The sequence below is a fragment of the Notechis scutatus genome, chromosome 6 (assembly GCF_049901735.1).
Source record: "Notechis scutatus isolate UNSWTSFEM ecotype Mainland chromosome 6, rNotScu1.2, whole genome shotgun sequence".
In the NCBI taxonomy this organism is placed as follows: domain Eukaryota; kingdom Metazoa; phylum Chordata; class Lepidosauria; order Squamata; family Elapidae; genus Notechis; species Notechis scutatus.
Window position 1 is genome coordinate 83,906,693 of NC_142014.1, and position 22,005 is coordinate 83,928,697.

The 22,005-nt window shown below is 46.5% G+C and overlaps 1 protein-coding gene across 2 annotated transcripts; it reads left to right on the forward strand.

Moving 5' to 3' along the window:
* Positions 1-1,028: 1,028 nt before the first annotated feature.
* Positions 1,029-20,944, forward strand: GCNA (germ cell nuclear acidic peptidase). 2 transcript variants are annotated; one of them, XM_087969053.1, is made up of 11 exons: positions 1,060-1,167; positions 1,501-1,538; positions 3,568-3,719; positions 7,776-7,839; positions 10,572-10,627; positions 12,459-12,812; positions 13,617-13,788; positions 15,145-15,286; positions 15,849-15,987; positions 19,032-19,236; positions 20,479-20,944. In XM_087969053.1, the coding sequence occupies exons 4-11, from the start codon at positions 7,787-7,789 to the stop codon at positions 20,711-20,713; spliced, it is 1,356 nt and encodes a 451-aa protein (XP_087825179.1). In that variant the 5' UTR covers positions 1,060-1,167; positions 1,501-1,538; positions 3,568-3,719; positions 7,776-7,786; the 3' UTR covers positions 20,714-20,944. The 2 variants fall into 2 exon arrangements, with proteins under 2 accessions (XP_026543661.2, XP_087825179.1); XM_026687876.2 differs by lacking the exon at positions 3,568-3,719 and having other exon boundaries at positions 1,029-1,167.
* The last annotated feature ends 1,061 nt before the right edge of the window (positions 20,945-22,005 follow it).

Below are 22,005 nucleotides of genomic sequence, written 5' to 3' on the forward strand. Positions count from 1 at the left end.
ATTGTCCCAAAGATTGCCCCCCTCCCCCCCCCCACCCCCCACCATTCTGCAGGCTGGAAGAGAACTCTGCCCTAATGAGGGAGGATCGCCTCCCGGCCATAGTCTTCACTGCCCTCCCTTGATTGACAGGTATCATCTGCCTGCGGGCCTTTCCTTTGATGCCCATCAGTTGCCTTCCCCAGTCCTTACAACGGGAAGCCGTAGTGCCGCTAAGAGGATTTGCCAGCTGTTCATTTCGGGAATGCCTGGAGCCCCAAAGGCGATGGGCGCCAAAGCCAAGCGCTTGGAACTGCGGCCGGCACAAGGAGGAGCGGCTGGCAGGGAAGAGCTCTCTGCTCGGGTGGCACCTCCTGCAGCTCCCCCCTCCCGGCACCAGCAGTTCCTAATGAACTGGGTTAGGAGAGCCGGTGTGGCAGTCGAGGCTCCCTCGCCCTCCTCCCGGGGCGGCCGTGAGGGAAAGGTTGCGGCGGGGAGAGGGCGCGGCGCCTGCCTTCGTCAGAGCCCGGAGGAAAGAGAGGCAGCGTAAATCTAAGCACCCGATCCGAGGCACCGAGGCCAGCCTGCTTTTCGAGGGGGGGCTCGGCTGGCGCACGTACCGAGCAGCCTCGGGCTGCCTTCGAGGCCGCAGCAGCGGAACGGCCTGGGCCGGCCCGGGGCAAGGTGCAGCCCGTGGGATCCCTCTCTGCGCCCGCTCCCCGGCGTTGCGGCGTGACAGACGCTCTCTAAAGGAGCCGAGTTTCCGTTTTATTTTGCCCTCGGTCTCCGCGCTGCAGCTGCGCCTCAGCCAGGCAGGTTTGCCGGTGCGAGCCTGGCACGGCCGCCGGTTCGTTCTTCCGAAAAGGCTCCCGGTTCTCCCGGCCATTCCGCGCAGAAGCCGCTGAGCCTGGCCGAGGGTCGCCCGAAGGCGGCGGCCGCCCCAGGCCTGACCGAGAATGAGCCCGGCCTCGGCCGCCGCTCCCCCTCGGGCTCCGCCCACCGGCTGCGGGGAACGGCTTCCGCGGGAGGAAGGGCGCTCCCACCCCCTCTCTCTATGGTCGGAACCGCGGTGGCATCATCATCGCGCGCCGAGGCGGGAAATTCGAGGAGCGGCCCTCGGTTTCCTGGCCCCGCAGTCTCTGGCTGGCCCGCCGGAGGCTCCGGCTTTGGCGCGATGGCTCGGCGCGGAGAGTAAGCGCAATTCCGGCTCTGGCGGAGGCTCCCCCGGAGGAGGGGGAGGTTAATGCCCGTTTTCGAGGGCGATCTCTGGAAACGCCAAGCGGGGCTGGGAGCGGCAGTCTAGACGAGCGTGTCGCGTGCGCCTGGGGGTGGGGGTGGAGAGCTTCGACGGGGGCTGCTCTGTTCAAGGTCTGAACCTTTAGTTTCCTTGGGCTTTTTATGAGGGAGCGGCCTGTCCTGCATTACTTGCCTTTCAAACGGCCTCTATGCTCCTGGAGGTGCCTTTCTTACAGCCGTAGGTTTTGTTTTGGGCCACTAATAGACCTCTTACGATCTGTTTCACAGCTCATCATCTTCAGGAAGTGACGATGAATTTGAAAAACGTAAGTATGTAAAAGTTAACCTGCAGAAGTAGAGAAAGTGCTTTTTTTGGAGTATGACTTTCAGTTCCGTTTTCCAAATCGTTAAAGAACAGTTGCTGGAACTGGGTGTGTCTAGTCTGATGAAAAGAAGGACTAGGGGTGACACCATAACAGTCTTCCAATATCTCAGGGGCTGCCCCAAAGAAGAGGGGGTCAAGCTATTCTCCAAAGCTCCTGAGGGCAGGACAAGAAGCAATGAGTGGAAACAAATTAAGGAGAGAAGCAACTTAGAACTAAGGAGAAATTTCCTAACAGTTAGAACAATTAATCGAATGAATGAATTCTTTATTGGCCAAGTGTGATTAGACACACAAGGAATTTGTCTTGGTGCATGTGCTCTCAATGTACATAGAAAGAATCAAGAATAATAAGGTACAACACTTAATATAGTCATAGGGTACATATAGGCAATCAAATCATACTAGGAAACAGTCAATATAAATTGTAAGGATACAAGTGGAACAACTTGCCTCCAGAAGTTGTAAATGCTCCAACACTGGATAGCCATTTGTCTGAAATGCTATAGGGTTTCCTGCCTAAGCAGGGGGTTGGACTAGAACAGGGGTTTCCAACCTTAAGCAACTTTAAGACTTGTGGACTTCAGTTCCCAGAGTTCCTTGCTAAGGTTGGAGACCCTGGACTAGAAGACCTCCAAGGTCCCTTCCAATTCTGTTATTCTATTCTATCCGCTTTCTACTATAGGTAGTCCTCAACGTATGACTACAATTGAGCCCAAAATTTCTGTTGCTAAATGAAACATTAAGTGAATTTTGCTCCATTTTACAACCTTTCTTGCCAAGGCTGTTGTGAATTACTACAGTTAAGTTAGGAACATGATTGTTAAATGAATCTGGCTTCCCCATTGGCTTTGCTTGTAAGAAAGTTGCAAAATATCAGACCTGCTGCAACTTAAACCTCTAAAAAGAAACGATCCTCGGCTCCATTTGTTGAGAAAGATATAGTCAAGTATATTGCAGTAGTGCAAAGCCAGAACTGAAAATTGCACACCAAAATCCCTCACTTTCCCTTTCTCATTTGCCGCCCATTGCCCACTCCATGTAGCCAGTTGGGTTCAGGCAGGGTATTTTCATAACGGTCAGTTCCAATACAGGATGGCATGTGGCTGGTATGCCAGGTGACCTTGAAGCAGCTTCCTAAATAGATAAGGGCACTTACTTTCTTTCCCCTCTTGTCTCCCCCTCTTAAATAGGAGTCAGTTGCTAAGCATCCGAATTTTTATCACATGACCGTGGGGATGCTGTGACAGTCATAAGTGTGAAAAACGGTCCTAAGTCACTTTCCAGTGCCATTGTAACTGAACGGTCACTAAATGAATTGTTTTAAGTCAAGGACTACCCATATTCACTTCTGAAGAACCTTATAACACAGGTCTCTGCTCTTTGGTGAGCATGGCTTAGATGAGGATGGTCCAATGTTCTGTATAAATGCTATGTTTTTTTCTAGATGTTTACCATTTAATCAGATCAAAATATTTTTAACCTATTAATAGAAAGTTGATTTTGTTAGTTATCTGGAGCATTTGTTCATAGATATTTAACTTGTTTTTTTTTTTATTTTATTTAGAGAGGCTAAGAGAGAACAATATACACTGCTGAGAAACTGAATAACTTTTAAAATGTACACACAAACACATATCCCACCTTTATTATTTTTATAAATCACTAGAAGCAGCTAACATCTTCCTCCTCCTACTTTCCCACTGCAACAACCCTGTGAGGTGAGTTGGGCTGAGAGCGAGTGGCTGATCCAAGCTCACCTAACTGATCTTCATGGCTAAGGCAGGACTACAACTCACAATCTCCTCCTTTCTAGGCAGGTGCCTTAACCACTAGACCAAACTGACTCCCTAAAATAATGAAAAATAATTGAGTAGGAGCATGTTATAATCTTTGTCATGTAATAACTGCTCTTTGCACTGTGTGACTAATGTCTTTCCTTGATCTCTCTGGCTCTGTTACGGTCCAAGTAGCCTCCTTGTGGCATTCTGCAGATAAGGAATCCAATATTGAAGATGCCAGTATGGGAATCAAAGTGATTGCAGATCAGTTAGGTCTGGAAAAAGAAGCGCTCTGTGCTGAGAATGCCAAGTACCTTCAGTGACACAAAAGAGCTTATGTCTTGGTATGATTTGCCTCCTTTTCCTGTGTAAGAGATCAAGTCATGCTGGGGAAAGCACTGAGAAGGTCTCTGCGCCTTAATTGCTGGAAGGCTGTACATATACATATCTATATCTGTATATATGTATACATACATACACACATACATATTACAAATTATTCTAAAAATACGAGTTCCAGGTATACTTGTAAAAGAAGAAACAGACATCCTGCGATCTCCGGAACTAAAAATTATATTTATTGTAGTTACTAAACTTTTGTCAGCCTCTGCTGACATCGTCAGAGTATTAAACTACCATTACGGAGATCTATGCCTTTATATATCATTAATCAATGTAGCCCTTGCACAGGTGATAGGCCCTTCCAACTGCCTCCCACCCATAATTAACCCTGTTGTTTTTGCTTCAGTCATGTTAGTCAAAGGAGAGTTATCTCTTGTTGTTTCCTCTTGCTAGACCTAGCCTGGAATGCTTATCTCTAAGAAGTGATGTTAATCTTCCAGCTATTGCAATTTGTTGCCTTGCTCGTGACCTTGTGGTCAGCCCGGCTCGTTCTTCATTATTCCTGCCCATTATAACTTGGGGCAGTTCTGCCAGGCTCCTCTGTATTTGAACAGTCCTGGCTGTGCCTTCATAGGATGAATCCACATGCCCGGGTGTGTGTGTGGGGGGGGTGTTTGTGCCATCAATCCCTGCTCCCCGATGGGAAGTGGTCTCTGCTCCTCCTGCAGGGTGTTTCCTGGTGTCTCAATGCTTGGTAGGCCGGTGGTAGTTTGATATGCCTATGGATATAATTTCTATTGGAAAACTAGGCTTGTTTTAGTAGACGTCCTCCTTTAGTTATATCATGTGCAACCCCAGCCTCTTGAAAACTGAATGGGTGATTATGCTCCTGCATACGTGCCCACATCTGAAAGCGCTGTTCTTTGCGCCAGACAGCCAGTTCGTGTTCGTGTACTCTTGTCTGTAGCTGCTTGGTTGTTTCCCCTATGTAATTGCTTGCACAGTTTAATAGGGTAGACACTCATTGTAGTACACTGACAGCCAAAGCCAAGGAGCGGGCATATCTCTATCAGGTCTGCAAGCACAATGGTTATTCCATGGACTTTGTCCGAAGGTGTACTACACCCAAGGCCTGGCAACCCATTGAAAGTGCCAGTGGAACAGCTACGTGGAGGGTGCTCCTGTATATACGGGGAGTATCTGAAACTGCTGCACGCATTTTCCTGGAGCATGGAGTCAAGGTGGCGCACAAACCGACCAAACTCTAAGAATAAGAGTGATGCGTCCAAAGGAAACACTACCCAAGGAGGAGACATCTTCGGTGGTTTACCTCATCAACCGTAGTGACTGTGCAAGCAATTTTGTAGAGGAAATGGCCAAGCATCTACAGACAAGAGTACATGAACACGAACTGGCTGTCTGGCACAAAGAACAGCAAATAAAGCTGTTACTATGGATGGTGATCCTGTGGAGGCTCACCAGGGAGTCGCCTGACAATGATGGGACGAACCAATACCTCTCCCAGTTCCACAGGACCCTACCACTGTTCTGATAGAAAAAAACCAAGGTCAGTTGTATGACCACTATTATATGTTGGGCTCTGGATGACTTGGGACAGATCCATGACTGTTGTAGTGGCCATGAACTCTTGGATACCTCAGACTCCTTGCCCAGGGAAGGCAAGCTGAAGTGTCCCAAGACCATAACCCTGGGGAATCCCACCGTCGGCACAGAACAGACTCAAGAGGCTCAGGCAGAGAAGCTGCTAATGCAGCAGGGAGGCTGGTACCGCAGCAGTCCCAACGGATCCCTCTTAGTACCTCATTTAACAAGTAGTGCCTTGCACATCTGGCAATCTGAGGAGCAGGACCCCTGGCTGCTTCCCAAGTATCTCAGATGATTGCCGCCACCCCCATTGCCCTTCTCGGGGGTCCTGGCAGGTGTTGGACCCAGAACATCACTGGGCATATCTCAGGGAATGCCTCCCCTCCCAACCCAACCAGATTCTCTCCTGCTAATGCTTGCCAAGTGTCAGGCACAAAGAATTAGGACTGTCTGTTAGATTTCAGGATAGAGTGTCAGGGTTCCAAGTAACAAGCCCAACGCAATCAAAACTCTGAGGCTTGGAGTTTCCTCAAAGTATGAATTTATTAGGAATGTCATATTGGCACAGCTGGTGAAAACCTGACTTTGAAGGACCCGAGGTTTTCCCCACCCAAACTAAAACCCAAAGTCCATGCCCCCAGGCCAGACATCCGTCACATGGTCCAACCAGGTCCCGGTCCCAGCTCCCGTTGATTTCAGTCCATGCCTTCCCAGCACCTGGTGAGAACGTCCTTGGTTCCCAGGAGAAAGAATTTTATTTTGGCGATGCATCCCCAGCTATCTCTGTCTCCCCCTCTCCCATCCCCACAGCTTCAACTGGACTTGCAGTGGCAGTCCTGAAGATGCTCCCAAAATGGCTTCAGGGCTGACATAGAAGATTTCTTCAGGCATAAGAATCTGGTCAACTAAAGTTCAATACTAAATTGACACCAGATAAGAGTCAGTGGAATTCAGGAGGGGTTGGACTTGGACCACTTATGGGAATAACCCTAACCTTTACCATTACCATTTACCAGTGCCATTACTTCAATCTTCCAGTCAGGGTTCCCTAATACTCGAGCTGCTTTTTTCAGTCTTAGGCATTCAGTGCCTCTAGTTCGTCAGGGATCACACACACCCCCCCCAATCTACCAGTCACACTGTGCCAACAGTCATTCCCCTCTCACCAGACTTCTGTGGCCAAAACTACAAGCCAATAACTAACCCCCCCACACACCCTCACTGGTGGGAAATTAAAGTAGAATCTCACCGCCTGCTAAACGTTCTCCTACGACGACTAGTCCCCGTTGCAATTAAATCCATCCAGTTGAAGCCTCCTGGATGGTGACGATTGCTGATTAAAAGTTCATGCAGAAGGTGGTTCCCAGGGCCTTCCAGATCTCCCCCGGGTGGGGGGAAGGCAAGATGGTTACCCAACAAAGTGGCAGGGGGAGCTGCAAGCACAGCCCCTCCCCCGCCAAGCCACAGAGAGGCTGGACTGGCCCTGGCCCTGCCCCTCCCGCAGCAGAGTCCCTCATTGCCACACGATGCCCACAGCGGGAAAGGCAGCCCCTTCCAGCAGCGTCCGTCCTCCTTTGCCCAGAAGCCTAGGTCCAGAGGGCCATGTGTCCTTTGACACTGGCCTCTCCGCTGCACGGAACACTTTCTTTGGGAAACAGCTGGTCCGCACAGCTGGTGGCCCCACAATCCAGGTGCCAGTACCGGTTCCCACAGCCAGTTCTGCCTGCAACCCAGGAAGGGAATGGACACACAATTCTGGCTTGTATTTGGTGGGTTTCTCTGTATTAAACTTGGAAGCCACCCAGCGTCCTCTGTGTGAGATGGGTGGCCATATACTCCAAGGCGGCAGAGGGAGCAGGAACAGACCTGGCTGGGCTTGGGGAGGTCCTTTCAGAGCTACGTCCATCCGACGTCACCTTGAGGAAAGGAAGAGGAGAGGCTGCCTAGGAAACGGTCAGATGAGAGAGGCAGGAGCCCACCCCGCCCCAGACTTTGCTTGTCTGAAGGTTGCAAGGGGGGAATCACGCGAGCGCCTTGGACGCTTCGGCTGTCGTGAACACAGTTGCCAGGCATCTCTATTTTGATCACGTGTCCGGGGGAGGCTAACGCTCGTGTGAAGAACAGTCGTAAGTCACGACTTTTTCAGTGCCATTGTAACTTTGAACAGCCACTAAACAAACTGTTGTAAGTCAAGGACTACCTGTATCCGTATCCTGGACTCGCATGTCTGAAAGGGCGCACTCCCCTTGACCGACCCTGGTTGCTTCTCCCGCTGCCTGCAAGTTTCCAATGGCCATCCCAGCACGCTCTTTCCAGGAGGAGTCCAATGGCCTTCCCGTTAGGCCCGAAAGAGCCTGAAAGGGAAGTGAATTCTTAATTAAGTTTAATTTGCTTTTGGAGAGTTTAATCGTTTAAGGGAACTAACTTTTGTTCTGTTCTGTGGCTTGTTTTAGTTTTGTCTAGAATGAGAATCCCCAGATCTGCTTCGTGTTGCACACCAAGGACAAGAAACAGCAGGTGTGTCTGAAATTTTGTACTTTACGTTGATTTGGACTTCCTGAAACATATTCAGTTTTAAACATTTTAAGATCTGATTGGACAAAGGGTGTGTAATTTATGCTTAGTAAACAAAATTTTAAAAGAGCCGTGTTAATTTCTACATGGTTTTTGCAATTACCTTAATAATTCTGTAATTTATGTACTTATTTGACCAACGTATATAGCCACACATCTCAGTGTGTGATTCTGAGTGGTTTACAGCAAAAACAGTTAAAAACAACAGCAACTGTTCAAAGACAAAGTAGCCAAGTTTTAAGGGTGTTCTGGAAGGAAGGCTGGTAGATTAGGATCAGGCTAATCTAGGACCTTGCTGGTTAAGAATCAGGCAGGTTTGCTTTGGCTGAGCAGAGGACGTTCAGTGGGATTTGCTCTGGAAGAGGCATCTTAGATAAGAAGGGGCCACCCTGCATGTCTTACCCTTTTAACTAGTAACTGCCCCAGGAAAAATGTTCTTTTCTAGGAGCTTCAGCAGTGCCAGTTAAATAAATATTCCAACAACATCAGTATTTCCCAGATTTCAGGAAAGGCAGAAACATCATCTTTAATCTTACCATGTTTCTTGTTCCAAAATCCAAGATGCCAAGGTTGCCACTTAGTAGAAGATTTTGTGCTCAGGGAGAGCATTGGGTTCATTAGGTGAATTCCTTGATCAGGAATTTAAAATATCATAAGTAATAGGAGAGCTTCTTGTTTCTCCAAAATTTCCTCTTAGCTTCCTTTTAAACAAACAAACAAAAGTGGGTTTCTCGGAGAAAGCGAGAACAGATGTATGTGCAAGCCCAGACAAGGGGCTTGCCGGGAAAAAATACTTAGAAAATAATATTTGCAACTCAGGGGTAAACTGAGTTGGGGTCCTTGGTGCTCTCTGAGCTTGGTTGCTTCCTTGCAAACATTTCATGATCCAACTATGTAGCATCGTCAGTGCTAGAAGGGAGTGGGGTTTGCCTTCTGTCTCTATATAGGTGGCTTTCCTTGTCCGTGTTGATGGGAGTGGTCTTGCAGGTCCCTCAGTTAGACTCCTGTTTACTTGTTTGCCTGAGTTGCTTTCATGATTAGACTATTTTGTACTTCTTGATTGTTGGTGTAATATTATTAATCAAAGTTAATCTCTGCTCATTTGAATGTTGATTGCTGGTAAGGAAGTGGTTTTTTTTTTTTTTTTTTTTTTTTTGAGCTTTGGGGAACTCAGACAAATCAGCTATCAAGAGGCACATAGAGGTAAACAACAGTCTACATACCTTTCCAAAGAGACAGTCAAAAAAACATTTAATCACATTTATATAGCCGCTCATCTCATCAGAAGTGACTCTGGATGGCATACATAAATCAGACAAAACCACAATATAAAAACAATAATAAAACAGTAGACCATCTGTAGTAAACAAAATTAAAAATCATGTATAAATTAGAATATGAAAACTGCAGTAGAGAGAGAAGTATAACTATACTACATAGTAGAGAGGTGATATTGTAATAATAATGAGAATTGAACAGTAGTATAGAAGTTACTCTAACATACTAATTTAATTTAGAAATAATGGCAATAGGATAAAATGTAGGATGGAGAGAATAGAAACCATTTGCATATAGATTTCTAAGTTTCTAAGGTACCTTGGATTTTTTAAAAAAATAATAATAAAACTTCTCCCCAGCGGGAGATACAGCAACTACCTGCCCGGTGCTTTTGTGGCTCTTGAGTTTCCCCCAAAAGCCTGGCCTGGAGGAGCAGAGGCCAGAGTGGCCGTTGGAGGAGCTCACAGAAATGAGGGGTTTTGAATGGGAGGCTTCCCGCTTCCCCCGTGAGCCGCTTCTCTGTGCCTCCTGGATACTCCTCAAAGGGCCTCCGAGAGACGTGGCCACAGTAAAAGGAGGAAAAGAAAGCCCCCCTGGTGGCTTCATGGGAAGACCCAGGCCGCTCTGCTGAGAACAGCCCAGGAGGGTCTGTCTTTGCCCCGATCAGAAGCCCTGAGGCTTCCTGGTTGTTCTCTCCCCCACCCCAAGGACACCATCTATCTCCAGTCTACAACACAGTCCTCTCCGCAGTTCCAAGAAGGCTCCACACCTATTTGCACTACTCAGGTGACCCTGAGGACACAAATAAACCTCCAAGTGGCCTCAACAACTCTAAAAAGAATGCAAATGATCAGCTGTCTGCAAGGAATATAGATCCTTCCATTCCCCACCATCCAATCAGAGCTGAAGAAGCTCCTTGGAGGAGAAGCTAAATGTCTTCAAAGAAAAACCAGAAAGTCCAGTTGCCTCTCACTAGGTAGCCAAAGGCAAAGTCCAAATGGCCACCCTCGACTGACCCTTATCTAACTAACCAAGCGCTGGCCATCAGTTGAGAAGATTCCTGTCCCTAGGCTTTTAGCAATAAATCAGTGACACGTGGAACTTTTGCGCCTGACATCTGACTTGTCATGAGCCCCAAGAGGTGACAGGCTGAGCGGCAAGAACAGAACAGAACAGAACAGAACAGAGTTGGGAGAGACTTTGGGGCCTCTTTCGGGTCCAAAAAGGGCCTGCCTGAGTTTAGCCCAGCGATGTAAAAATGGACCTTCTCAGGTATTGGGCTGCAGGGCCTGCTAACTTCCTGGGTGGGAAGGGGGGAGTTTTAAAAATCCTTATTTGCTTTCAGAGTTTAATTCTTAATTCTATTTTTTTTTTCTCACTTCTCTCCATCTGAAAAGTTCAAAGGAGAATTTGTTTAGCTCTCCTGAAGATAAGTATGGATTTGCAGCAAAAGGCAAGTAAAGTCAAACCCCCCCCTCCCCTTTTTAGGAGCTGGGCTTTGCAGTTTGTCTGCTTTTTTCTTTCCAAATTCTTAAAGGGGGCTAGAGTGCAGCAGCCCAATTTGACACAGGACATCCCCTTTTGTGCAATCAGAAATGCCAACTGGAGAAGATTATAATTTTTAAATGCCTTCCTCGTCATTGTGACTGCTGTTGGATGGCACTCTTGTAGCCACGCTAAAGGGCCACCATCTTTCAGTTAAGTTCCCTGGGAATAATGCTAAACAACCTCCCGCCATGCCCTCCCTCTAGCCCTCTCCAGTAAGATTACCTAGTGGAAGGGTCTGCAGGCTACATTGTTTCTGAGGAAAAGATGCTGGCAGAATCTCCTTTGAGCTGTTCCCTGAGGTTGGCTGTTTTCTTGCATTACCCAAGCTAGGTAACCCCATCGGTGTTAGTAGGGGGGTGGGATTTGCCCTCTGGTTGTATACCAAAGGGGTTGTCCTGTCAGTGGGGATGTGGTGGTCTTAGAGATTCTTGGTTTGGACTGTTCACCGTTAGCTTGTTTGGCAGTTCCTTGATTGGGGTATTGTTTACCTCTTGACTGTTGGTGTCAGGGCTGCCTCTGATCAATCCCTAGGAAAGAAAACGCTTGACTCCATAGGTTCAGAGAAAAGGTACTTTTACCAGGCAAGAACTGCTTGCAGCAAAAGTCAGGCAAGGTCTGAAGCAAAACGTGCGTGAAGAGAGAAATGGAAACTAACCCCAGAGCCCAGCCCAGCCCAGCCCAGCTGCCAGGCAACCAGAGTTCAGTCATCGGCCAGGAAGATGTTTTGGGAATGTCTCTGGTCCAGGTGCATTGCTCCTCCAGGATGGTTGGCCTTGAAGATGTTAAACAACCGGAGCTGGCCATTCTGATTCCAGGCCTCCCCATCGCTTCTCAGAAATTCCACTTTCTCCTCCTGCACGCTTCCCCTCCCAAATACCCATCGCTTCCTTCCCCGCCGGCCCATTTCCATGGCAGCTGGCAGCTAGCTTGAAAGAAAGTGAAGATGCAGGCTGACATTTGGTCTGATCTTAAGAGTCTCCTTTGTCGCTGGCTGTTGCCATGAGTTTGAAATAAATGAGACTCCATGATCAGGGGCTAAATAATTTTATGTAAAATGTATGCCCCTCATGATGCCAAGCTAACTATGGCTGATGTCATAAAACTGATCAGGGATTATGTGTGGAAGAGACACCACCAGGAAAGGCAGCATTGTAGGTACACTGGGGAGTTGAGAAAAAACCTGAGGACAAGGCCATCAAACTCCTGGCCCACAGGCTGGATGATGCATCACGCGCTGGCCATGCGTGCACCTAGTTTGGCAAAAGGGGGGAAAGCCACGATGCGTCACGTGACGCTACCGTGACACCACGAGTTTGGCACCCCTGCCTTAGGAGAAGGGAGCAGCCAGCCATTTCTGCCAAGAAGAACTCCTTCTCTGCTCTACCTACTTTATGAATATGCCCAATCTGCCATAGAAGACAAGCTTTTGGAGACATGGGAGGCATGAAAGTTTAATAAATAATTTTTTGAGAATATTTAATTGCATTGGATGGAAACTCAGCAAGGAGAGAAGCAACCTAGAACTAAGGAGGAATTTCCTGACAGTGAGAACAATGAACCAGTGGAACAGCTTGCCTCCAGCAGTTGTGAAGGCTCTGACACTGGGAGACTTTATGGTAGAGACTGGACAGCCATTCGCCTGAAGTTGTTTCCTGAAGGGCTTCCTGCCAGAGCAGGGGGTTGGACTGGAAGACCTCCAAGGTCCCTTCCAACTCTGTTCTTCTGTTCTATTGCAGATTCACGACCTCTCCATGCAGCAAAAGCCTCCGATGTTGCTGGAAGGGCGGCTGCCTGCTCTGCTGGGTCTATTTTCTCTCCACCCTCGTGCAGTGACCCCGACAGTGAGGACGATCCCGTCTTTGTTGGAGGCCCCCCAGGGAACCCCTCCCATCACCTGCCTCTTGCCTCTCCTTGGAGGAGTTCCGCTGCTTCCTGGGGGAGGCCAGGCTCTTCCCTCCTCCAGAGCCAGCGGCCGAGCTCAAGGGAGTCGGAGAGCTCCGATGAGGAGGTGGAAAGCCTTGTGGTTCGCATGAAGCAAAGGTTCTTCTTCCCCGAAGCCTGGAGGGCCGGGAGCCAGCAAAGCCCCCGTGGTAAGAGATGGCCCTTTCCTGGGCTGATTCGAGTGTGGGGCTGGCTGGGCCATGCATGCAGGACGGCTCTTGTAGGAGTTGTTCAGGATCAGAAGCAATTAGCCTCTCAATAAGCTGTGCGCTGTTGTGGGAGCCGCTGCTTTTCCTGGACTCCTGTGGGAGCACGTGGGCCCAAGGAAATACACCTTTGAGCCAGGGGGGAGTACGAGTGCGGGTGGGGGACCCTGGAATAATCAAGGTCTCGGTGGTAGCATTGCTGGCATGGAAGAGGGGTGTGGTGTTGGGTCTTCCTGCTTCCAGTAATAGGCCAAAGGAAAGCTGTTTCCGTAGATGTCTATGGAGTTTCTCAGTCATCCAGGTCATGGTTGTCCCAAAGGTGCTTTTTTCAAGAGGTAAAGTCCAGTTGCTTCTTGAAAAGAGCCCCCGGGGGACTGTATCTGGAGAATTTCAAGTCACAGAAGGAGGGAGGGAGGGGGGTGTCAATCCAGCCCTTTTCAAGTCCACCCACCAGTGTTTCACCCACTTGGGCCATTTCGCAGATGACGATAAAGGCCCAGCTTCGTTGTGATGCCTGTGGGCTTGTGCCGGCTGTTACAAGAGCAAGTCTCTTCGTCCTGCTATGTAGGCAAAGCTGCTTCCATATTCCACTCTTGGTCTCCTGGCTTGGGGCTTGGGAATGGAAGAGCTGCCTGGAGTCCTTTGCCTGGCCTCAAGTTCCCCTGAGTGGTTATTCCCATCTGGTGAGCCAAGCCTGGTCAGGTTGATTGGCAGCTCCGTGCTGAGCATTCTCTTTGCCACTTGCAGAGGAGGGAGGCCTGGGGTCTTCCCTTGAAAGCCCAGCCACGGCTGCGAAGAGAAAGGGCAGCCTTCCCTCAGCAGCCAGGATCCCTGCTCCTGGCACACCGCCTTCCCCCGGGACTTCTAAGAGCAAGGCCCTCGTGGATATTACTCAGTCAGCTACTCGGATGCAAATGGGGTGAGTCTCTACTGCTTCTTTACTATTCCTTTCAGAGTCCAAGCAGCTGGCTGATTTTTCACACATCCATTAGGAGAAACATTTTTGCAGCGAGTGAATAAGACTTGCAAAGTGAGAATTTAGCACTGTTTGGACCTCGATCCTTCTAGGTATATTTGTTTCTCTGTTTATCAAATTTATATGCTGCTGAATAGTAATTGATTGGAATTGATTCATGCCGGACAAAATGGAACCGCTGTGTTTTCAACTACAACAAATACAGTGCAATACTACTTTCTGAATTTCACAGTAGGGTTCAAGATAGTGCCCAGTTACTCCCCAAAGACCCTCCTCAGCCTTCACCATCAGCAGGGAAGGCCAGCATCCTCTCTCAAGAGACAGGAGAATCGTGGTGGGGAAACAGCAGAGTCTGGCTTCTGATTTTCTAGGAGCCAAGACATACGGATGCCTGGCTCTTCCAGTATTTCATTTTGACTACTAAAGGGCTCCCAATGTAACCGAGGACCCCCAGATTTCTCAGTGGGTCTGCCTGGGGCAGTGCCACTCAATACAGGACTAGTGGTGGAAGAACCTTGTCCCCAGCGCCACTCCGTCGTGCCTGGGTTGACTCGGAGCCCATATCATACATCCAGAGCCTTGCAACCCCAGAGTAGTGGGAGAGCCACCCCTGCGGACAAAGGGAAGGGCTCATATTTATACATTTCAGAAAGGAGGGGAAAATGATGCATGCATACATGGTCCTAATGATGTAATCGGTCTCAGGTTACTTCCTGTCCATCTGCTGTCCGCAGAGAACAGTTTGCACCTTGAGACTCAGGAGTGGTGGTGGGTGGGACTGTCCTGATAAAACCTCACAGTGGGCCACAGCGAGTTAGGCATTGCACAGCCGTTTTGCCTTATTTATCTGAAAACTGATTTTCGCCGCAGCACACAGCAAAAGAATTGTGTACAAGTGCCTTTAATATCCCAGTTTTGGCCTGATATTTCTGTTGCAATGTGTAATATTTGGAATATGGGGAGACAGAGTGAGCTGAAGGGAATGGAACACGTCTCTGTGTGTACTGTAGTTAGAAGCGGGCTAATGTTCCTTGGGCGAGATCTGAGGCTTCTCTGCTCAGGCAGTCATGGATGGATCTTGAAAGTTGCTTAACCATGCCCAGTTCTTCAGGAGACATTCCTTATTTTATTTATGTTTTCAACGTGCTTTTCAAGATTAAGCATAGTTTGGGGTGGGAAGCTCCCAGCTAAGTGATCTGAGGCAAGCCTTTAAGGCCAGGGTGACCGTGTCCTGCCTCTCCAATGAGAACTGGAGGATGGGCTGCTCCTCCAGCCTTCTCTCGGCTTTTCTCTTCCCAGGGGACCCTGCCGCGTCCAGGGCTGCTTCCTGCAGGAATTGTCAGACCCAGAATCCCAACTAGCAAAACATTTCCAGAGCAAAAAAGAAGGGCTGGCTCAAAGGCTGTATTCTTTTTACAATCATTCTATCTTTGAGGAGAAGGTAGGAAATTTGGGGTTTGCAAATTCAACTTGCAGCTACCCTTAACACGGGCTCAACTTTGCCTGGCTCATCTTCGCAAAATCTTTGTTTCCCTTTCACCATGGTTTCCTCTCCTAAGCCCAGTGTCCTCAGCCAAAAATTCAAAATGGAAGCAGCATTTGTTCTAGTGCTGGGCTTTGACAGAAGACAGACGAAGAAATACCTGGCTTCTGCCACCTGCCCAAGACCAGCCAGAAATTTCTCCTCCAGAGGAGACAAGCGGGGAAAATTGGCTTCTCTCATCCAGGCTGGTCAGAACGGTCTGCTTGCAGTGTGGGCAGAATGGCCTGGGTGGCTCGAGGGGAGCTCAGTGCCAAGCAGCAGTGGAGAATTCCACCTTGGCCCGGCACTTGGAGTCCCATCTTGGCCTTGGCCTTGGCCCTGTGTCGGTGTCTGCTGCTCCCTCCCACCCTTGTTCTGCAACAAGGAACGTTAAACTTTCACAGCAAAAGATGCTTACACTGAGAGCTGAACCCAACTCTTATAACTTTGGACGTCTCTTGTTGCCTGTCATTTCTCTTAGCTGCCCGAGAGAATGGAGATGATCTGGAATAAGAAGATGCAGAAGACCGCAGGGTGTTGTGTAACTGGCCAGCTGAAGAACCCAGAGATGCAGCGTTACGCCAAGATAATACTCTCAGAAAAAGTCTGTGATTCTGCAGGTGGGCCCTCTTGCCTTTCTGACTAGAACAGGTGTAGTCACAGATTGCATGGATGCAAAGGCAAGTTCTCTTCTATAGAGGAGAAGATCTGTAGCTCGGGGTTGAAATGTGGGGGTCCTTGGTGCTCTCTGAGCTTGGTTGTTTTCTGGCAGTTTTCTTCATTCCCCAAACTGTGTGCTGATGCTGTTCCCTAGTTTGGATTCTGCAGGAAAACAACCAAGCTCAGAGAGCACCAAGGACGCCCCCCCAACAACAACTCTCCTTTAGCACTCTGAGCTGGAAGGGGAGGGGTACCACTTGCTGGGTTCAGTTATGAAAGATTTAAACAGGATACACAATGGTAATGGAGAAAGAAAAGGGAAATGTTCTCTTTTGTAAATCCAATATAAGTAAGTTATCCCAGTCAGTCTTTTGGTTTCTTATTTGTACATCCTTTTTTATTATTATTAAGACATCAGTCAGTTTCAATTTTATGTCCATCATGATAACTTTTTCCATATCATTATTGTGCCCTTTCATTTTTAAATCCACTTTCAGATCAGTCTCAGTCTTGTTTGGTAAATCTTGTTCATCTTCCATAATATCTTTTAAACACAGTCTATCTATAATAGTAGGCATACAGTTCCTAAAATTAACCTCTGGATCCATTGCTCACATGTATTCCTTTTCCCCCCTAGTTTTATTTGCTTTACTGCGTATAATACTGTATATAAAAAAATCAATTTCAATCAAACTGTGTGTTGTCTGGGTACAATTGTTTTTAGGCAATCATAATAGGGTGTTTACAATAACATTAATCACAATAACATTAATATGCAATAACAATAATATTTAGCTTATCCATTTTAACAGATTTCCATTTTAACATTTATCCTTTTTATGTCCCTATCTTTCTAGCTTCGGTTTTTATTGTCTAACCATTCATAAAATAAGCCCCATGTCAAAAAGTATTTAGTTTCTTCTTTGTCCTTAATAGTAAACATTAGTTTATCCATTTCTGCAAATTCTAGTATTTTCTTAATTGCATTCTCATCTGTTGGGATCTCATCACACTTCCATTGTTGAGCATATACAATTCTAGCTGCAATTAGTACATGTAAAATCAAGTATATAGTCTCCTTATATTTTTCCAGCAGAACACCCAATACAAATATTTCTGGTTTCTTGAATTTCTTGTTCACATATGTTGTTCAGTATCTCCCATGTTAAAGTATTTTGTTCCATTCTGTATTAGTAAGTCCAATTTAAGTGGTCATCTCTTTTAATTGTAATCTTTAGATTTTCCTGGTTCCTTTTAATGGGTGTTCTTCAAAGTCTCATCCTATCATTAAAAAAAAAACAATCCAAAACAACAGCATTTTCCTATGGAAATAATTCTTATAATTAAATTCTAAATCTTATTTCAAATCCATCTGGACCCTTAGTTATAATTTTTTCAAAGTCAATGTTATAATCACCCTTTTGCTATTTATTCAAAAAAAAAAAAAAGAATGTTTTAAAAAGTCCTTAAATTTAAATATTTATATTTAAAACTTCTTTCATTAAGAATTAAAGGTAACTCATTTGACACTCTAAAACTTTGTTGCAAAGGTTCCTAATAACAAAACAATTAACAAGCAAGTTCCAAAACTTAATTAGAAAAGGAAGCATGTGATCCCTATGTCTATAAAAGCACCGGCCACCGTTTGAGCAGAGACGGCCTTACCCCAGAGCTCTGAACCCCCTGGAGATGCCCGTCTTGTGGTTTCCTTGTGAGGAGCGACTTCCTGGAGCACTGGTGGGCGATCACAAGTCATCTTCATGTTCCGAGCGGGATTACAAAGAGCCGGTCGACTTGCCAGCTCTTCCTTCTGCCACAGTTATCCTTCAGTTCACCGTTTTTCACCCAGAAATCCTATGGATAATTTAATTGGCAGGGTAGTAATAGCTGTCTCCAGCACCAGATTGATTGTGGAAGAATCAGGCTGTTCTTAGGAAGAGAGTTCCCCTTTGGAAGTTTCAGCCATGTTTTTTGTGTGAAATTGAAAACCATTCCTCTGATTTCTTATTGTCCGGGAATGGTAGTGGGAGGCAGGGAGGGGTAGTTTCAGATTTGCAGTTCTTACTTTAATACAATTTGGGCAGTTGCAGTGTCCAAACCGTTCGGCTCTTTTACATTACCTGTTCCCCTCCTCCCCCCACCTCCAATATTCATACAAATTGGGCTTCCTGTGGGTTCTTCAGCAGCAACCAAGCAATTGTCCTTCCAAATGAGGCAATTTTCAGCTCTTCTGCATTATTGGGAGCATCATGTAGCTTGATCATTTTTGTTCTTAATGGTGGCAAGAAATCAGGCCAACTGGAGGAAATTGACCGCTTGGTTAAATTATCGTTTCTCAGATTTAAACTGCAACAATATTCTCTGCTTTACCATTTGTATGAATAAAGATATTATATTCCTAGTTCTCCTGCCCACCTAGCAGTCGAAAACAGGCAACCACGAGTAGATAAATAGGTACCACTTAGGTGGGAAGGTGTAACAATGCTCTGTGCGCCTCTAGCATATATCCATGCCGGCCACATGATCTTCAGACAATGCTGGCTCTTTGGCTGTGAGACGGAAATGAACACTCCCTCCCTAGAGTCAAACACAACTGGACAGGAGAAGCCTTTACCTTTTTATTATAAGTTCACATATCCTATATGGTGGTTTTTAATTGTTCTTGGCTAAGTGTTCCGCTCCAGAATAAAGCATTAGCTGGAACATTATCGTAGGAGGAGTGGCGGGATCTGGGGGGGGCGGAGTCAAAAGAGGAATCAGCCTCGAGTTGCTATGTAGCTACAAACCAAGCCCAACCTCTTGAATTCTGTTGACAGCATTAGTTGAGTAGATTCCTGTGCTGAGGCATGAGTAATAATAGATCAGTTTATTTGGGACTTCATGCGAGGTCCTGGTCTTCCATGCCTGACAAAGTTAACATTCTATACTTAGTCTCAGAGCAAAGCACATGACATACAGACCTACAGACAAGTTTCATTGTTCTCTTATTTCATGCCATGGTTAGATCGACTTCGGGATACTCTCATCCACGAACTGTGTCATGCAGCGACATGGTTGATCCACGGTGTTCGAGATGGGCACGGGCGATTCTGGAATTTATATGCCAAGAAGTCTGCTACGATTCATCCAGAGCTCCCAGTAGTCTCACGGTGCCACAACTATGAGATAAAATACAAGTTTACTTATGAATGCTTACAGTGCAAAAACACGTGAGTGGAGAATTTCCTTTCGCCTAGCAGTACTTTTTCTTTCTTTTTTTAAAATTCACAGATGCTGCCTCATCTGCCGTTTGGTTAAACCATTCTCCCAATAGTTCCACTCATCTGCTTTATTTAGCAGATGAATAAATTTAGATGGAGTCCATTTCAGTTTTATAATTTTGAAATATGATTAAATGTTTCAGAACGTATGCATTTGCTTTTCTGAAACTGGGGTATCTTGATCCTTTTCTCGCCTACCTACTGAAATGGTTAGAAGTGTTGGTAGGAGCTAAAGGGGGTTGAGATTGGAGGCTTTAGGTCCTGGAACACTCCAATATCAACCCCCTTTAGATCCTGCCACACTTCTAACTTTGGACTTGGAGGCAGCTTAGGAGTCCAACCCATGAATTGATCCAGGAGATTATGGGCCTTATCTACAAGAGGCTCCATGTTGAACATGTTTTCTTTTTTTAATACTTGGCACAGCTGAGATACGATGTCATATGGGAAAGAGAATACTTGGAAAATTTCAAGGCAAAGGCTTCACCTGAAGTCAGCAAACTGCTGGCAAGGGGGAATCCAAGAGAGAGCCACAAGTGTTGTCTGCAGTAGTTTTAAGGCTGAAGACCAGAGAATTCCATGAGGTGGCTTGCTCGCTCCCTGGCTGCTTTTCTGCCCACCTGGTTCCCGCTTGTGGCACCCATCTGTCCATGCTCTGCATACTGTCCAGCCCTCCATAGTGCCCACTCTGGGCACCTGCCTGCTCACCTGTAGCTCTGGCCCACTGGCCTGCTTTGTTTGGGGCTCCTGCCTCTTCCCACGCCACAGTCGCTTAACCTGTGTGGTCCTGGGGTTATAGTAGCAGCTGGGACTGGTGGAATTGTCATCGCGAAGGGATGCAGTCATAGGATGGAGATGGAAATTTTGGTCCCAACAGCTGTGTAACCTGAGGAAAACCTGTACACTGAAGTAGAATTTTATAGGAGGTTGTCTTAAGATAGTATTAAGGTTATGTGAGCCTGAACCATGGTTCTTGGTTACAATCTGTATTTTCAAGATAGAATTGTGTATGGAGTTTTTGATGGCCATTAATTGTTTATGCTGGAGATGATAATAGTTTGCTCTCAGTCAAATAATAAACCTCTTTCCTGAAGATTTTGCTTCTATAATTTGGGCTGTAGATGCATGTCACCTTCGCCTTTCCTTGGCAGCTTTCTGTCTTCAAAGACACCTCTTGTGTTTGCCTTTCAGAATTGGGCGCCATTCCAAATCCCTCGACACGCAGCGCTTTGTCTGCGCTCTTTGCAAGGGGCAGCTGGAGCTTCGCCAGCCCAAGCTCAAAGACGGCACCCCAGCCAAAGCCCCACTCGCTCCATTTGCAAAATATGTGAAGGAAAACTACAGTTCCGTGAAGCACTCTCAGCAGGGCCTGAGCCATGGAGCCATAATGAGGAAGCTCAGTGTGGACTTCGCCTCCCGCTCTTGATTGAACAACTGGTGCGGCAGCTCCAGACCAATGCTCGCAAAATGAGGTTTCTGGTGTAGAGGAGGAGACAGAGGCCGATGAAAAACCATTGTCATAATTCAGCCTTTTAAATGTTATTTGTATGTTTAAATATTACACATATTTAAATGTATTTGTATATGTTCATTTTCTCCTAGGGCTTCAAATCAAGCATATGTTATGAAATACTAATAAATTCTTTTTAGTTTCAAATGTGGATGTAAATATTGCTTTGGCTTTCCATAGTGATTATCCCCCATATGTTAAATTCCATTAGCTCTAGCCTATTTCTAGAAATGCGCAGTCTGCAAATTAGGTATTTTTCCCATCAAGACATCCACAATAGTATGAAAAACTAGAGGATTTGGACTTGGGCCCTGGACTGGATGGGTTTGGAAAGGGAGTCATACCACTAAGGAAGAACTTCAGCAGATAGCCAGAATCTGCAAAGAGGAAGTCAGGAAAGCAAAGGCTCAGAACGAACAAAGACTTGCAACAAAAGTCAAAGATAATAACGTTTCTTCCAACATATAAATAACGGAAAAAATCAAGGAAGCAGTCAGTCCACTAAGGAGAGAAGATGGCAAGGAAGTAACAGGCAACAGAGAGAAAGAGCTGCTTAACTCATTCTTTGCTTCGGTCTTCACGCAAAAACAAACTAGCTCAACCCACCAAAACATAACTAATAGACAGATCAGAAATAAAATAAACAAAAAAATAGTAAGAGAACACCTGTCTGATCTTGAACACAAATCACTGGGGCCTGAACGCTTACATCCCAGAGTTTTAAAGGAGCTGGCAGAGGTCATCTCAGATCCACTGCACCATATCTTTCAAAAATCCTGGAGCACCGGGAACTACCAGAGGACTGGAAAAGAGCTGATGTGGTTCCCATCTTCAAAAGAGGGGGGAAAAACAAACTCAGGAAACTACAGACCAATCAGCCTAACATCAATACCCAGGAAGATACTGGAAAAGATGATAAAAAACAGATCTGCCAACATCTAGAAACAAATAAAATAATAGCTAGCAGTCAGCACAGGTTTGTTAAAACAGATCATGCCAAACCAATCTTATTTCATTGTTCATCATAGTAACTTCTCCAATTTGATTAGATTTGCTTGTTTTAAGCACTCCTCAATTAAGGTCTCTGAGGCAGCTACTCAAGAGGTGAAACCCTCCAGCTGGTGCTTAACTAAATTTGCTGACCAGCATGTAATGGAATAACTTATGAAAAGATTTGGTGAATGCCATATATATATTTAACAATCTAT

Excerpts from the sequence above, each read along its gene's own strand:
- GCNA (XM_026687876.2), top strand. The coding sequence starts at position 1,031 with ATGGTCGGAACCGCGGTGGCATCATCATCGCGCGCCGAGGCGGGAAAT. Across the intron at positions 15,287-15,848 it reads ATTCTATCTTTGAGGAGAAG|CTGCCCGAGAGAATGGAGAT; the intron begins GTAGGAAATTTG and ends CATTTCTCTTAG. Across the intron at positions 15,988-19,031 it reads AAAAGTCTGTGATTCTGCAG|ATCGACTTCGGGATACTCTC; the intron begins GTGGGCCCTCTT and ends TGCCATGGTTAG.